Source organism: Chiloscyllium plagiosum, chromosome 29 (assembly GCF_004010195.1).
Source record: "Chiloscyllium plagiosum isolate BGI_BamShark_2017 chromosome 29, ASM401019v2, whole genome shotgun sequence".
NCBI classification, from domain to species: Eukaryota; Metazoa; Chordata; class Chondrichthyes; order Orectolobiformes; family Hemiscylliidae; genus Chiloscyllium; species Chiloscyllium plagiosum.
This window is the reverse complement of record NC_057738.1, coordinates 8,390,969-8,407,488: the sequence shown is the minus strand read 5'-3', so window position 1 is coordinate 8,407,488 and position 16,520 is coordinate 8,390,969. Positions and strand designations below refer to the sequence as shown.

General features: G+C 40.3%; 1 protein-coding gene across 1 annotated transcript in view; it reads right to left on the bottom strand.

The window, feature by feature from the left end:
• Positions 1–3,045: 3,045 nt before the first annotated feature.
• LOC122564353 (biogenesis of lysosome-related organelles complex 1 subunit 4-like) overlaps positions 3,046–16,520 on the bottom strand; it is a 26,359-nt gene continuing 12,884 nt past the window's right edge. The window contains exons 3-5 of the mRNA XM_043719101.1: positions 10,112–10,213; positions 8,798–8,932; positions 3,046–4,037 (exon numbers count right to left, since the gene is read on the bottom strand). Coding sequence (XP_043575036.1) covers positions 3,948–4,037; positions 8,798–8,932; positions 10,112–10,213 — 327 coding nt within the window. The 3' untranslated portion in view covers positions 3,046–3,947. The remainder of the gene's footprint in view (positions 4,038–8,797; positions 8,933–10,111; positions 10,214–16,520) is intronic.

Below are 16,520 nucleotides of genomic sequence, written 5' to 3'. Positions count from 1 at the left end.
TCAGCGTATGCACTATGGGAGGAAGAATAGAGGCACAGACCATTTTCTCAATGTACTTTGCATTTGCAAAACCAAAGGGACCAGGGAGTATTCATATAGGATTCTCTTCAGGTTAACATTTGGCAGTTAGGAAGGCAATGCAATGTTAGCATTAATTTCAAGAGGACTAGAATACTGAGGCTGAATAAAGCTCTGCTTTAGTCACATTTGGATTTGAATGTTAAATAGAATGGTAATTAAATGAGAATAACCTAGAATCTGATATTCACAATATCTACTCAAGATTTACTTGGAAATTTGACAAGTATGAGATAATATTCATCAAGACACTGGTAATTTAATATTCTAAATAGAACAATCTGATTCATGGTGTTGAAGTGTGATGGTTAAGGAATCTATAAATGTATGATTTGTGACTGGTTATTCTAGTAAATTTCTAATTGCAGATTGTGAAATAGAGCTGCAAGTTGTCACAAAGTGAACATAGACCAATGGACTTTCAAATGGTATGATGAGAATCTGATTTTATTTAATCCTTCATGGGACATGGATGTGACTAGTAAGCCCAGCACTTGTTGGCCATCTTCCATTACCACTTGAACTGAAATACTGCTAGATCACTTCAGACAGCACTTGAGTGAACTACATTGCTGTTGCTTTGGAGTCACATTTAAGACAGATCAAGTAAAGGATGGCAGATTGCCTTCCCTAAAGGACACCAATGAACCAGATTTTTTAAAAAAATGACAACTGAGTTTACAGCAACCCTACTCTGATCCTAATAATTATAATGCCATCTAGAAGAGAGATACAAAGTCCAGAACAAATTTCAACCACTATAATATTTTGAAGAAGCTATTCTGGACATTCGCAATCATGTCAACATACTAAAATTGACAACACTTACATAACTCTGGATCAGATTGAATGTGTATGCTAATGGGAAGTTGCTGCCTGGATAGAGTTCAACAATTATTGTGGCCAGAACAAAATGGCGCACTCTGTTCTTTTGCTGGTGTGGTTTCAGTTAATTACAGTGCAGTAATTTTACGGTCTAAAAACAAAAATCAGATGATGATATTGAACTACAATCCTCCCTTGATAGCTCTTGGCAGAAAAACAGAAGACCTTTTGGGATTATGGGAACAAGAATTTACACTAAATACATATTGCAACATACTTTTACCATCCCCCCTGCAGGTTGCGCAGTAGGTAACTTCAATAAAGCAGCACATCCCCAGTACAGTGTTGAAGTGTGCTCAAGCTTTTAAGTGGTATTTAAAACCAAAACTTTGGGGCGAGAGGTACTACTGACCATAGTTGACACTTAGTGTTTTTTTTAAAAAAACGTTGCTCAAGCATAGAATAGCATGGACAGGTCATTCAACCCAAACATATTTGAATGGTCTCTTTCAAGAAGCAGTCCAGTTTATCCCACTACACAGCACCACATAGCTAGTTGAAAGAAGAAAAGAATTGCAGATAAGTAATTTCCTTTGGAGGGCTACACATGAATCTGCTTTCTTCACTCAGACAGTACATTCCAAATCCTAACGGATGTTAAAAATCTCTTCCTTGGACAGATATTTTTAACAAAACTGGTTTATGTGCATCACAATCTTCAAGAGAATTAGGATTTTTCCAATCAAGTAGAAAACCATCTGATTTTAACTGATCCATCTATATGAACAAAACACTCAGCACAAGTTTCAAAGTGCTCTGTCTATTAGGTCCAAAGTTGCGAACTGTTTTATAAAACTGGCAGGAAAAAGCAGGGTAATAGCTCACTCAACAGCCACAACAAATTGTACAATACTTGAAAATAAACCCCAGCAAGACTGCTGCCAAACAGCTGTAGGAAAATGGGGTCAGAGGCATTGTAGTGGAGTGCCTAGCCTGTTCCGATTGCAAACACTTAACATCGCAAGAGGGTGTAGAGAACAAAGTGCAAAGCACCTCTCCCTGTGAATTATTACAGCAGAGAGGAAGCCATTCGGCCAACTGTGAATGTACAAAGGCCAGCCTTTTAACAAGGTTAACAGCTTCAAAAGAAAACTTGACAAGTATGCACATTATTATACAATGAATATCTGGCATAGAAAAGGCCCCTACTGGACAACAAAAATTAGGAATAAACAGAGTTTCATCTTAATGTCAGAGTCATACAGCACAGAAACAGACCTTTCAGTCCAACCAGTCCATACCCAACATAATCCCAAAGTAAAGTAATCCCACCTGCCTGCTCCTGGCCCATATCCCTTGAAACCTTTCCTATTCATGTAATTATCAAAAATGTCTCTTAAACATTAATTGTACTCATATCCACCACCTCCTCAGGAAGTTTGTTTCACATGTGAACCACCTTGTGTAAAAAAAAAACCTGCCCCAATGTATTTTTAAATTTCTTTTCACCTTAAAAATGTGCCCCTAGGCTTGAAAACCCCATCTTTGGAAAAAGACAACCGCCATTAACTCTATCAATACCCCTCATTTAGTTTATAAACTTCTAGAAGATCGCTTTAACAGGTATTTTAAAACAGATTTTAAAAAAGTTACATTCTGCATTATGGTTACATTTAAGTGCATAGATAATTATTAATTTAGTTCATAAAAATTTACCAAATTAACAAACAGGACTCCATTATACCTCTTTATTTAACTTCTCCAACTCTGCTGAACATAAAATCCAGCTCTTGCAATGTAACCTTGGTTACTTCTCTTTATGCAGACCATCAGTCGCCTTTCTGATTCTATCACCCGGAAGCTGTTTGGTTTATCTTGAGGTAACATTTTCCTATATCAATCCAATTTATTGCTGTTTTTGCTTACAATTGTATGATCCCATTTTCACTTAAATCAAGTCATTTTGACGGTGTAACAATTGAAAACAAGAATAAAAATCAGACTGTTGAGCACACTTCAGTCCTCAGATGTGAGCTTGCTTCCTCCAGCCCATATCTGTATTTCTCAAAGTTTGGATTTGTGAGGTACACCTTCCAATCTAAAACATTAAATTGCAAGCAATGAAAAAAATTTGTGCTTCAGTTGTAGTGTCAGGAAAAAAAAATCAATTTTATTTCACGCTGATACTGTGGTTAAGTGTTAATGCAGCCTAAATCCAAAACCATTCTCCAAACCAGGAGTTTTAGAGAATGGGTTATTTCACCTTGCTGCAGAATCTATGTAGCATCATCGACAACTCAGTTTCACCAAATTCTGATTTGCACCAATGCAAATTTAAATAATACTAATGTATCCCAATACTGACAGTGACATATTACAACCTGACTTGCTTTCAATTTTCTTTGGAAATTGAATACATCTTTTACCTTTTTTAAAAGCAAATAAACCATGCACTGTTGGGGGATACAATGTTGAACAGCAATTTAATAATTTCCAGCATAAAAGAAAGTGTATAAAACCCAGTGTCTAAAGTAGTTAATTGTATAATTTCTTTTAAAAAACAAACCATTTGTTCTGCAGAAAAAAAGCAGGTAATTTTTTCACCCTGCGTATACAGAAAGTAAGTAATGGAAGCTCAATGTGTGTTTTAAGGCAAACAAAGTGCAAAAAAATGCCTTGGCATGAGAATGGATATTATATATCATTAAATCAGCAAATATCAGAGTCTCAAATTAAACTCTTGAGATCAGCATAAAAACTCATCTTTGGCAACTATAAATCTGTAGACAAATATCAATACTGTTCAAAACTGATCTGTTAGCAATATTAACTTTGTGCATATATTTAAGCAGTTTCATATCAAAAACAATATTTTGATATTAAAAAGGAAGACAAGAATGTTGGCCTCTGGAGGTTTTGAACACCAGCTTGTTTCATAAAGGAAATGACTTCATTATTGAAGTGATTGACAGTGCATCCAGTAGGTTTAGGCAGGTAGGTTTCCTCCTTTGTGCTGCTATTCTTTCAATGTTATAATTCATGTGCTAAGAGTTCTGCACTGGGAAGTAATCTTCTGTCCGGAAGAGGGCTGGAGGATCACATTTTTGCTGTTGTCTCTTAGGCAATGATGATTTCTAGAATGAGAAAAGCAAATCAGTTATGATCAGACTCGCTCTATTTTGTCCTTCAGTATAAAATTGCTTGGTCACTTTTTAAAAAAGGCCTTGATCTCAGCATTGCTTTTGGGAGAACCAGTGATCTCTCTTCTACAAGTCTTCCAAGTAAGTGACTGACATATCAACAGATATGTGCACCAGCCATTTAATAATTCATGATTTGACAACTGACCAAACAAAAACCAAACCAAAAAGGTCCAGTGCCCAAATAAAAGGGTGAGCTTATTTAAATATATTAAACAAAGTTACAGCATAGTATAAATCAAGTGTGGTGTCAGGATACAGTAATATTTATTACTGAATGAGAAATCCAGAAATCTAGACTAATAACCTGGAGATAACTGTTCAAATCCCATCATGGTAGTTTGAGAATCTGACTAAATAACATTAAATCTGGATCAGTGGTAGTGACTGAAGCTAGTGGATTGTCAAAAACTGAACCAATTCCCAAATGCTCATTAGGTAAGGAAGCAGTTTGCTTTATGCTGCCTGGCCCATAAAAGTCCAAATGGAACGCGGTTGACACACAATTGCTTTCCAAGACATCCAACTGCAGCAAACAATACACCTTAAATGAACAAAGCTGGACAAAAAAAAACTTGACCTAAAAAACATCTTGAGAATAAAGTCACTTCAGCCCATTCATTTTGGGCAGTTCTGCCACTGACCAATCAAACTGGATAGTCATACTTACAGAATCACATTCATCAATCTACTCTGTCACCATCCTAGAGTTCTCCCTTTCCCACTTACAGAAGTGATGACACAGGACAGAGTGGCACTGACAATTTTCAACAATAATTTGTAACATCAAGTCAAATAAGGAAACCTTCTTCCGATTACTACCTACTCACTCGGTCAGATGAAGAATCAGTACTCTTCTGATGAACACTATCTGGAAAAAGCATTGAAGGTGGCAAAGACACAGCGTAATCTGAATGGGAGGCTTCAATGTTCATCACTGAGTAACTCCTAAGTACTACTACAGCAACTGAGCTCCGAGAAACACAGCCGTTTGACTGATCTTGCAGTAGGCACTGAGATCACCATTAGAAGTGGAAACTACTTTTACTTATACTCAAATCTGTCACAGATGCATCTGCCCATGATAATATTTGTAGGAGAGGTCACTGCACAGTCCCTGTGGAGAACACAACCCATTTTTCATACAGGTTATCCTCAATCCATCACTTGTGGTAGAAACACTGGTAAATGGGTCAACAACAGATATGCCATGAGGTATTGGAAACTATTACGTAGGATTATATTTCCACACCAACTGAAACCGCTCAGCCCAACATATACCTCACTCCTCAATGAACTTAAAATCACACAACCAAACCAAACCAGAAATGCAATGAGAAGATGAAAAAAAGGGCAAAATATGTGGAAATAACATGCAATAGAAAGAGTAAGCATTTTTTCAACCAGTGGATCAGATTGAAGTGCTGCAGTTCAAATTTAGAGGCTCAATGGTGATCCCTATACTTAACACATGAAAGCAAAGCAAAGACAATGCATTTACACATCTTCAGCCAGATCTGTTGAACTGATAGTACACTTAAGGTTCCCACCAGAGGATGGCAGTTTTCAAAGTCGATTCACTTCACGTGATAATTAAGGAACCGTTGAGCATACTGGATGACTACAAGGAATGACAACATCCTTGCTTTGGTGATTAAGACCGTGCCCCTAGCCATACCTTGAATAAAGCTGTTCAAATACAGCTATAACAAAAGTAGAAAATTATCCAGTACATCCTGTCACAGCAGCCACATAACTACAGGGAGTAAATGTATATTTTTTAATTTATTCATTCATGGATGAGCTAGCTAAGCCCAATCCTAATTGATAGAGAACATTTCCAGGTCAATAAGTTGAGTGGGTTGATGGGAACTTGTAGGTGTTGATATTTCCATGTATGTATTGCCTTTCCCTTCTAGGTAACAGAGATTGAGGGTCTGGAAGGTGCTGTTGGAGGAGACAGTGTTACTATAGTGCACCTTGGAAACTATACACATTGCTGCCATTGTCACCTGTGCACAAAGACAGTGAACATTCTAAGTGGTGCATGAGGTGCCAATCAAGTAGGTAGCTGTGTCCTGGATGGTGTCAAACTTCTTGACTGCTTCGGAAGCTGTACTCATCTAGGCAGGAGGACAGCATTCCATTGCACTGTTGGACTGTACATCAGATGGAGGGCAGGATTTGGAGAGACAGAAAGATAGTTACTTATCACAGAACTCCAAGCTCTTGACCTGCTTTTGTATTTAAGTTGGCAGATCCAGTTCTTCTAATGGTAACCCTCAGGATACGGATAATGGAGGATCCAGCAATGGTAAACCCATTGACTGTCAAGGGATGAAGATTTGATTTTCTTCTTGTTAGAGACAGTCACATCATAAGTTTCAGGCAATGAATTTAACTTGACACTTACCCCCTTAACCCTGGGGGCATTTCACCCCCCAACTGAGGATTCCCTGCTCTCGTGATTTCTGTCACCTTCAGCGGGATGACATGACCAGACATATTCCTGTCCACTCCCGTGTCAGCATTCTGCAGGCACCATTCCCTCTGGTCCTCTCCTCCAATCCCAACACCTCTCCACACCATTGCAGAGGGTGTGGCACCTGCCTGTTTACCTCCTCATTATCCAAGGCTCCAGACACATCTTCCACGTGAAGTAACAATTTCTGTACTTCATTCAATCTAGTCCATTGCATTTACTGTTTACAGCTTGGTCTCCTCTACATTGGGAGATGAAATGCACATTGGGTGACTGCTTTGCAGAACACCAGGCTCAGTTTGTTATTAAAAAAAGTCAAGATTCCAGTTGCCTGCCACTTAAATACACTGTTTCCACACCAACATTTCTGTCGCAGGCCAGTTGCAATGTTCCAGCGAACCTCAATGCAACCTTGAAGAACAGCATCTATTTTCTGCCTAGTCCATCTTGCCATTTATTTTTGCCTTCGACACCCCTGGTCCCAGGAGTTGTTTTTAGCATAGCAAACCTATTTTCACCCACTCTTGGGCCTATCACATTACACAGGTTACTTTTGCACAGCCTACCCATTCTCTCCTTCCGAGCTATCACTTATTCAGCTTCTCTTTCTGCCCTGGCTTTTCCCCCTCTTTTGCCTACCCCTTCATATCTCTCTGGATTGTGTCTCTACCTGTGCAGTCACCTCTCCACAGCACAGCTCAGCTTCAGTATAAATATCAGTGTTGCTCGAGCTGCTTGTTGCCACACTTGGTTGAATGTGGCTTTGATGTCACTAGTGTCACTCACCTCTAGAATTCAGTTGTTTTGCTCAGGTTTGAAGTAGGGCTGCAAAGACACAGGAGCTCAGTGGCCCTGGCAGAACCCAAATTGGACATCAGAGAGCAGGTTATTGCTGAGAAGGCACTCGATAACTGATGTTTTTTGCCACTTTAAGGACAGTAACTGATGGAGGACAGTAACTGGCCAAATTGGATTTGCCCTGCTTTTTGTGCACAGGTCAGGTAAATGCCAGTGTTGTAACTGTAGTGATACAGCAATTTCTGAAGCACAAGTCTTCAGTACTCTTACAGGAATTTTGTCAGGGCCCTTAGCCTTTGCAGTATCCAGTGCCTCCAACTGTTTCTTGATATCATGAAGTAATAAAATTGGCTGAAGACTGGCACCTGTGATGCTGGGGACCACAATGATCTGTCGCAGCGTCCTCCAATCAGCATTTTTGGCTGAAGATTGCTGTGAATGCATCAGCCTATCCTTTGCACTGACGTGCTGGCTTCTTCCATCATCGAGAACGAGAATATTTGTGCTGCCTCCTCCTCCAGTGAATTGTTCAATTAGTAGGAAGCAGGTCTGCTAGGCTTAGATCTTATATGGCAGTAATGAAACATCATTTGTCTCTATCACTTGCTGATTATGCTGGATGATATTCAAAGTAATCCTTTTTGCAAGCAAGCTTCACCGGGTTGTTGCTTTATTTTCAGGTGTGCCTGATGCTGCTCCATTGAACCAGGGTTGATTCCCCTGGCTTGATGGTAACGATTGAGAGGGAGATAAACCAGTCCAAAAGATTTTATATTTTTTTGTACAATGATTCTGCTGTTGTTGGTGGTTTACAGAGCCTCAGATGCCCAGTGTGAAATCTGTCCTACTGGGCGCACATCACTCAGGCTATTCTCAATGCTAAAGTGGGACTGTCTCTTCACAAGGACTATGTGGTGGTCAGTCTTACAGATACTGTCATGAACAGACCCATCTGCAGCAGGCAGATTGGTGAGGAGATCAAATATGTTTTCCCACTTTTTGATTCCCTCACCACTTGCTGCAGTCACAGTTCAGCAGCTGTGTCCTATAGGACTTGACCAGTTTGAACAGTTGTGCTGCAGAGCCATTTTTGTTGGTGCACATTGAAATCCCCCAACCAGACTACATTCTGCACACTTACCACCCTCAGTGCTTGTTTAATGTGGAGGAAAACGGATTCATCAGCTGACAATCAATGGTTTCATGGCTGTCATTAGATTCTTAATTCCAGAGTTTTGTTTTAATGGAATTCAAAACCTGGATCCCCAGAACATTAGCCGAGTTTCAGGATTGGCTAAAGCTGTATAGATAATATCAGTAGGCATTGTTAACTTCAAAAGAATGGGATAAAGTAGTTAACCACAATACGCTATGAATTTTTATATTAAAAAGAAAAAAAAGAAACAATACTCACATTAAGGAATGCTGGAGAGCCGATTGAGTTCCAGATTTTTCTAAATGCACTGGGAAAGGTTCCAACTTCGGCTTCAGCTTGTGTCACTTGATTATCTAGAACACATACATTTTGTCCAACCATCTTGACAAAGGCCTGTCATTTACAAACAGCATATGGTTAGTTAAATATACACCTGATTGCATTTTTGTAGTTTTGAGAGCTTTCTTTGAAAAGGAGTTTCACCTGCGACTCACAAAAATTTTGCTGCTTGCATCTGGTTGTCCTCTTTCATTCTGGCATTGTACAAACATTTGTACAAGTATTAAGCTTCAAGTTTATTCCCCCCTTCAAATTAATGTTTTGCTGGAGAACAGTTCTACAAATGCTCTTCCGTTTAAATAACCATTGTCTGTGAACTTAGAATCTAAACTATTAACCAGTGAGGGCATTATATAGCATGGTCTAATCAAACCTATTTCCAACATGCACAAAGGTACTTCTTCAATAATGGTTTACAAGCATAATGGTGACTTAGCTGATTATTTTCTATTTCTAATTAAGTTTAGAATACATTTTGAGCACCTTTATTCTCAAAGTTGGGTGGCAGTTTAGGTACAGCACCAGAGACCTTCCTGATGTGTGTACGTACACACACACACAGTCATTTAACAGCATGTTCCTCTCATCTTTCAATACAAGTGCAGATTCCCTTTTATTGAAAATTTATTAAGCAGGATTAATAGGCACTTTAAGAGTTGTTATAAAACATCAAAGCAAAAAAAGATTTTTTTTCTCAGATTAGACTTCGTTGCTGTGTCTAAGTCGCAAACAGGTTTTGATAGAACTAACATTAAACTGTCCTGTTTAAATCGGTCAACAGAACAGCCAATAAACTGGAGTTACAGGTGTAACTGGCAAAATAACCTGGAGAGATGAAGAAAACTTTAGTTTTATTTTAGAAATACAGCGAGCTGTCGTGAGCTTGGGTGGTTGGGGAAGGAGCTTCAATAGGATTTACTCAAATAGAGATATATATTATACCAGAAAAGGAAAAGGTTTGCAGATCTATAGCAAAGTGTCAAGGAACTGGAGTAGTTAAGTTTTTTCAATTGTTGAATGATTCCAAGTTGATAGCATACAGAATAATATGAAATTTTACACAGGAAATTATAAAGATAAGCACCTATGTCCACATTTCCAATGAAAATTGTTAATAGGAAGACCACATTGCAACAAGATGTTTGTTATAAATAATTACATTAAGCTTTTGAATGACAACTTTTTCATTGTTATCACAAAGCAACTGTCCAAACAATAATACAAATAGCCCACCTCTAATTTATCAATCTTGTTGTATAATTGCTTCATTTCATCTGCTTTCGCATGGATTTCAGGGATATTTTCATTCATTATCTGAGAAGAATCATTTCGAATCTACAGCAGAAAACATTTTAACCCATGAAGTGAATTGTGAAATCTGCAATGCAATGTTCCAGTAAGTCTTTCAAAAACATTATCTTGTATTTTTAAAATAAAGTATAAACTCAAACTACAGCCAATCTAACGTTGGTGGTGGGAAATCTTTCAGACACGATAATTCAGAATATTATTCAGCATGAATGGTCACTGGTTATTTAACAAACTTGACAAAAGTATTAAGACCACTATTTTCCTTGATCTACATTAATGACCTAGACTCAAATGCCCAGGGCACAATTTCCAAATTTTGGAGCAGTTACCGCAAAACTTAAACATATGAACCATGAGAATAATGGACTTCAAGACGACAAGTTGGTGGTGGAACAAGCGACAGGAAGATGATTAAATCTAATACAGAGAATTGTGAAGCGACGCATTTTGTTGAAAGGAGATAATATGAAATAAAAGATACAATTCAAAAGGGGATGCAGCAGCAGAGAACTTGGCACATATGTGCATAAATTGTTGAAGTTGGTTTAGCAGGTTAAGCAAGGGTTAAAACGGAAAAGGAACTTCTGGATTTTATAACAGACATAGCACAGAGCAATTAACTTATTACAAACCTTTCTAAGACTCTTGTAGGCTCAACTGGAAGATTGATTAATTCTAGGCACTGCACATTTAGGAAATATGCAAAGGCCTTGGAGGAGGCAGAAAAGAATTTCCAAGAATACAAACAAACATTCAACCCTCTGAGCTTGCTCCACCATTCCATGAGATCAAGACTGATAAGACTGTGGTCTCAGTTCCACATTCTGACCTACCCAGATAACCTCCGACTCTCGTCAAGAATCTACCTCTGCCTTAAAAATATTTAATGACTCTGCCTCCACTCCTCTTTGAGTGTGCTAAAATACTCTCAATAGTCAATAGTTTTCTCATCTTTATCTTAAATGAATGACATTTTAAAATTCTGTCCTGAGGTACTACTACTTCCCCAGGATCTTCCATGTTTCAGTGAGATCATTTTTTATTCTTCTAAACTCACTGGATATAGGCCCAACCTTTCCAAGATCTCCAATCCCAGTAATCAGTCAAATGAATCGTCTCTGAACTATTTCTAACATTCATATCCTCTTAAATAAAGGACACCAGAATTATACACTGGATTCTAAATATGATCTCACCAATGCTCTATATAACAGCAGGAAAACATCCATAATTTTAACTAATGTTCCATCTGCAATAAATGGCAGTATTCCATTTGCCTTCCTCATCTCGTGATGTACCTGCATATTAACTTGGTGATTCATGTACCATGGCATTGCGATACAAAGGAATCAGGGTTCTGTAATTAAATAATCCACTACATTATTATTTTGGCAAAGTGGTAAAGTTCACAATCACAGTCCAGCTCAAATGTTTGCGCACTCACTTAACTAATCCATATCCCTTTAGACTTATCTTCCAATTAATTTAGAAATCATATTTGGTTCCCTCATCCAAATCATTAACAGAAAATTGTAAGTAGTGAAGATGCCAGCACTAAGTTTAAACAGGAAATTCTAGACAGGATGCTCCTAATGACTGGGGAACCCAGAACCAGGGTCATAATTGAAAGGATACGAGGCGGCCATTGAGGACAAGAGGCGAGAAGAAATACCTTCACCTGAAAAGAGTAGCCTTTGGAATTCTCTACCAAAGCAAGCAGCTATACCTAAACATTGATTTTGTTTTAAGAGGGAGATTTATGGTTGCTATGGCTAAAGAAATTAGAGGGTAATGGGCAAAAGCAGAACCGGGTATTAAGTAGGATGATCAGCCACAATCATATTGAATAGATGAGCAGCTCGAAGGGCTGAATGGTCTATTTGTGATCCTATTTTCAATGTTTCTATAAAAGCTTCAGCACTCCCCTCCACACTGGTCAACCTGGAAATGACTAAATTTTTCCTATTGTTTCCTGATAGCGAACCAATCCTCTATCCATCCAAATAGGTTATCGCCTGAACCATCAGCACATTACTGATTGTGTCAAAGATTACTGACACAAATGTCACAATCCTTCTGTAAACCTAAATGCAGGAATTTCCAATGGCCAGCTAGTAGTTTCTGCACTGCAGACTGGAGGTTCGCATTGGAACCCTGCAGAAGCTCAGATGTGACAAACCCAAACGATTTGTGCAAAGATTTGAAGATTCTGATGAGCAACGTCCCTGTACCTGGGACACCCTGAAAGTAGCCTCTTAAAATCAAAGATTTTAAAAATGGTTCTTGCAGTTCAGTTATTCGAGAAGAGGTAAAAAATTTAAAAATCGAGTCTAACACCTGGGTACCTAATAAATTGATTCCTAACTTCACTATACCTCCCCCAGACCCCTTATGCCCCCGGACTCTGATCCAACATTCCATTTGCCCTGGGACCTGACACCCCTAGAGGTCAAACTCACCACCCAGCTGAGCTACCCTAAGCATTCAGTGACCTGCCATGCTTTCCAGCTTGCATCATAGTACCCACCTACCTGACACCTGACCCACCTCACACCCTGACACACTACAACTGGCACTTTAACCTCACACTTAGCTAACATACTTATCTTTCACAGGAGCTCTCAAAGTGGTTGTCAGTGCTGCTGGATATTTTTAAGTGGCAGAAAACAGTAACCAGTGCTGTGAAAAAGGAGCCATTGGTTTGCCTTCCTTTGGCTATCCTACAGTACAAGGACAGTTGGATTGGAAGCACATTCTACATTTTTTACAGAATCTGCTTTTGGTATCTCATGCAAGAAACATGGAGTTCTTTCTTAATGTAAAGAAGTTTGAGCAGTGTGGCAATCTGAGTATGATTGCCACTCCTTGAAAACCCAGCCACTTAAGTTCAGTACATCCACAGATTCCCTTTAATTTTTACATTTCAGTTTCTGACAAGACCTACCTCAGTAAATAAATTCTGCTTTTGGCTAACACCCTGTCCAGCGATGTGTAGAGTAAGGGGATTAGATGTAGGAAATGCAGGGTTACAGGGGTGGGATGCTTTTCAGAGGGTCAGTGTGAACTCCATGGGCCCCAATGGCCCGCTTCCACATTGTAGGGATTCTAGAGAGTAATAGTCAGACTGGAGGTCTGTGACTAGTGACGTACCTCAGGGGTTGGTGCTGGGCCCATTGCTGTTTGTTATCTATAGCCATGATTTGGATGAGAATTACAAGGCAGGATTACTGAGTTTGCAGATGACACTAAAATAGGTGGTATCATACACAGTGAGGACGGTTATCAGAAATTGCAACAGGACCTTGATCAGCTGGGGAAGTTGGCTGAGAAATGGCAAATGAAGTTTAATATAGATGTGTGAGGTCTTGCATTTTGGAAAGTCAAATCAAGGTAGGAGTTTCATGGTGAATGGTAGGGCCTTAAGGAGTGTAGTGGAACAGAGGGGCCCTAGAGTTCAGGTGGACTGTTCTCTGAAAGGGCAGCGAAAGTGGCTTTTGGCACACTGCCCTTAATCAGTCAGGGCATTGGATATAGAAGTTGGGAAGTTGTGTTGCAGGTATACAGGACATTGGTGAGCCATACTTGAGTATTGTTCAGATTTGGTCACCTTGCTATCGGAAGGACATTATTAAACTTGAAATTGTGCAGAAGAAAATCAACAAAGGATGCGGCCAGGGCACAAGCTAAGACTCTTGTCTTTAGGGTAGGAGACTGATGGGGGGGGGGGGAAGAATCTAAAAGAAGTGTAAAAGATCATGAAAGGCATGGATTGGATGAATGATCTCCATCTTTTTCCCCAGGGTTGGGGACAATTGAGGACTAGAGGGCAGTTTAAAGTTAGAGGGGAAATAATAAAAGGAAACCAGAGGGGCAAGTTTTTTTTTTGAAAACAGAGGGTGGTACGCATATGGAATGAGTTGCCAGTGGAAGTGGTTGAGGCTGGTACATTAACAACATTTAAAAGGCATTTGGACAAATACATGAATAGGAAAGATATGGTCAAGTGCAGGAAAATGGGATTCAGTGGCCTGTAGGTTTTCTGCTTTCCGTCTTCATCCTTTAAGGAACAGAGGAGCCACATTTGCTAATTTCTAATCTGATGGAACCTTCTCAGAATCTAGGGAATTTTGTGTCTTTTAAGACACTAGTCTGAAGTCTATCAGAGCGAGGGGACTTCTCAACTTTTGGTTTGGTAAAGATGTCTATAGATTCATTACCCTCAAGAAATTCATCTTCATCTGTCTTACACAGACAACCCTAGACATTCCCACAAGGAGAATCAATGTCTCTGCTGTGACAGTACTGTGTCTTTAAGAGATTTGGTCTGTGCTGTTTCACTTGGAGAGAGGTGTTGCCACAGTGGTGTGGAATGTCTGCTTCAAAAACAGTGGGTAAAAAGCTCTGAGCTCAGAATGTGTGTTTTTTTAAAAAGTGACACAAAAAAGTGTGGGGATTCAAGATGGCGGCGACCCAGTAGGTCAGAGTTTGCTGAGCTCCGCACAGGACCCAGACAAAGTGGGGTACATATCCTCCCTTCACCTTTTAAATTGATAAAAATATTCTTTCCCAGCTGCTCTAGCCATTTTGCATGAAACTTGAGCAGTTTGGTGTATTTTAAAATGACCAAAGGCAAAGGAACACGGAGCTCACACGGAGCCCCCCTACCCTGGCAGCAACAGCAGCACCCGCAGCCGCTCAGGGGGACTTAACCTCCAGAGGTGAGCCTGGTCTTGGAGTTTGTAAAACTCCGAGAGAAGATCAATGTATCGATGGAGGAGACCTGGGCCAGGTGGAACCGATCTCAGTCACGTTACAGAAGCATGACCTGGAGATCTGGCAGTGTGTCGGAGGGGCGGAGCAATGGGCAACAGAAAATCGAGGTCGTTGGAAGAATATCGGTTGCTGGGCCTTCCCGAATGGGAGGAAGGAGGCCAGCTTGTTAATTTTCTGGAGCAATGGCTCCCACAACTGCTGAGGCTGGAGTCTGAGATAGACCGGGTGCGGGTCGAGTGGGCCCACCAGGTCGCAGTGCACATGCCCGGATCGGACCAGCGCCCCAACACGGTCCTAATGTGATTCCAGCATTATGCAGAGAAACAAATGAGCACTGGGGAACTGCCAAGGCCTACGTGCAGGGCTTAATTATTTCTTATTTTGCAATCCGGAAACAACAGAGGGGAGAACAACAACGTTTGCTCGAGGCTCGCCTGAAGGCAACTGAGTCAGCGTATGTTGATCGGCCCTCCATTACTAAATTACAGCGGATTACAGCCCTCAGGACTACTTTGAATTCTACACTTAAACAGCAAAGAGGGAGATACTATTCGAGTATGGCAACAAGCCGGCAGGTATCTTGCATACCTTGCCAGAAAGAAGGCGGCTTCCCAATCTATTACATCTATTAGAGAAGGTGCTAGTACTTTGACTTGTGATCTAAAAGGATCAATGCAGCATTTAGAAAGTTCTATTTTGAGCTGTATCAGTCAGAGGGCTGTGAGGATAAAGCAAGGAAGATGGAGTCTTTTTTTTAAGAACCTGGACCTCTCGGGCGTAAGCTTGGAGCAGGTGTCTCTTTTGAATGCCCCCCTGACATTTCAGGAAGTGCAGGTGGTGGTGAGGCAGCTCCAGAGTGGTAAAGTGCCCGGGCCAGATGGAGTTCAGACTGAGTTTTATAAAGAGTTTACAGATGAACCGGCCAGACCACTTATAGACATGTACAACTACTCATTTAGTCAGGGTAGTCTCCCACCCTCCTTGAGGGAAGCAAATATCACTCATCCTCAAGAAAGGGAAGACCCAGATGACTACTTCTTACAAGACTATATTCTTTCCGGGTGCCCCCTCAATGTCTTTATGTCTTGAAACGGTTAAAGGTAGATAAATCCCCAGGACCTGATCAGGTGTACCATTGAACCCTGTGGGAAGCTAGAGAAGTGATTGCTGGGCCTCTTGCCGAGATATTTGTATCATCGATCACAAGTGAGGTGCTGGAAGACTGGAGGTTGGCAAACGTGGTGCCTCTGTTTAAAGAGGGCGGTAAAGACAAGCCAGGGAGCTATAGACCGGTGAGCCTGACCTCAGAGATGGGCAAGTTGTTGGAGGGAATCCTGAGGGACAGGATGTATTTGGAAAGGCAAGGACTGATTAGAGATAGTCAACATGACTTTGTGCGTGGGAAATCATGTCTCACAAACTTGATTGAGTTTTTTGAAGAAGTAACAAACAAGAGTGAGGAGGGTAGAGCAGTAGATGTGATCTATATGGACTTCAGTAAGTCGTTCGACAAGGTTCCCCATGGGAGACTGATTAGCAAGGTTAGATCTCATGGAAT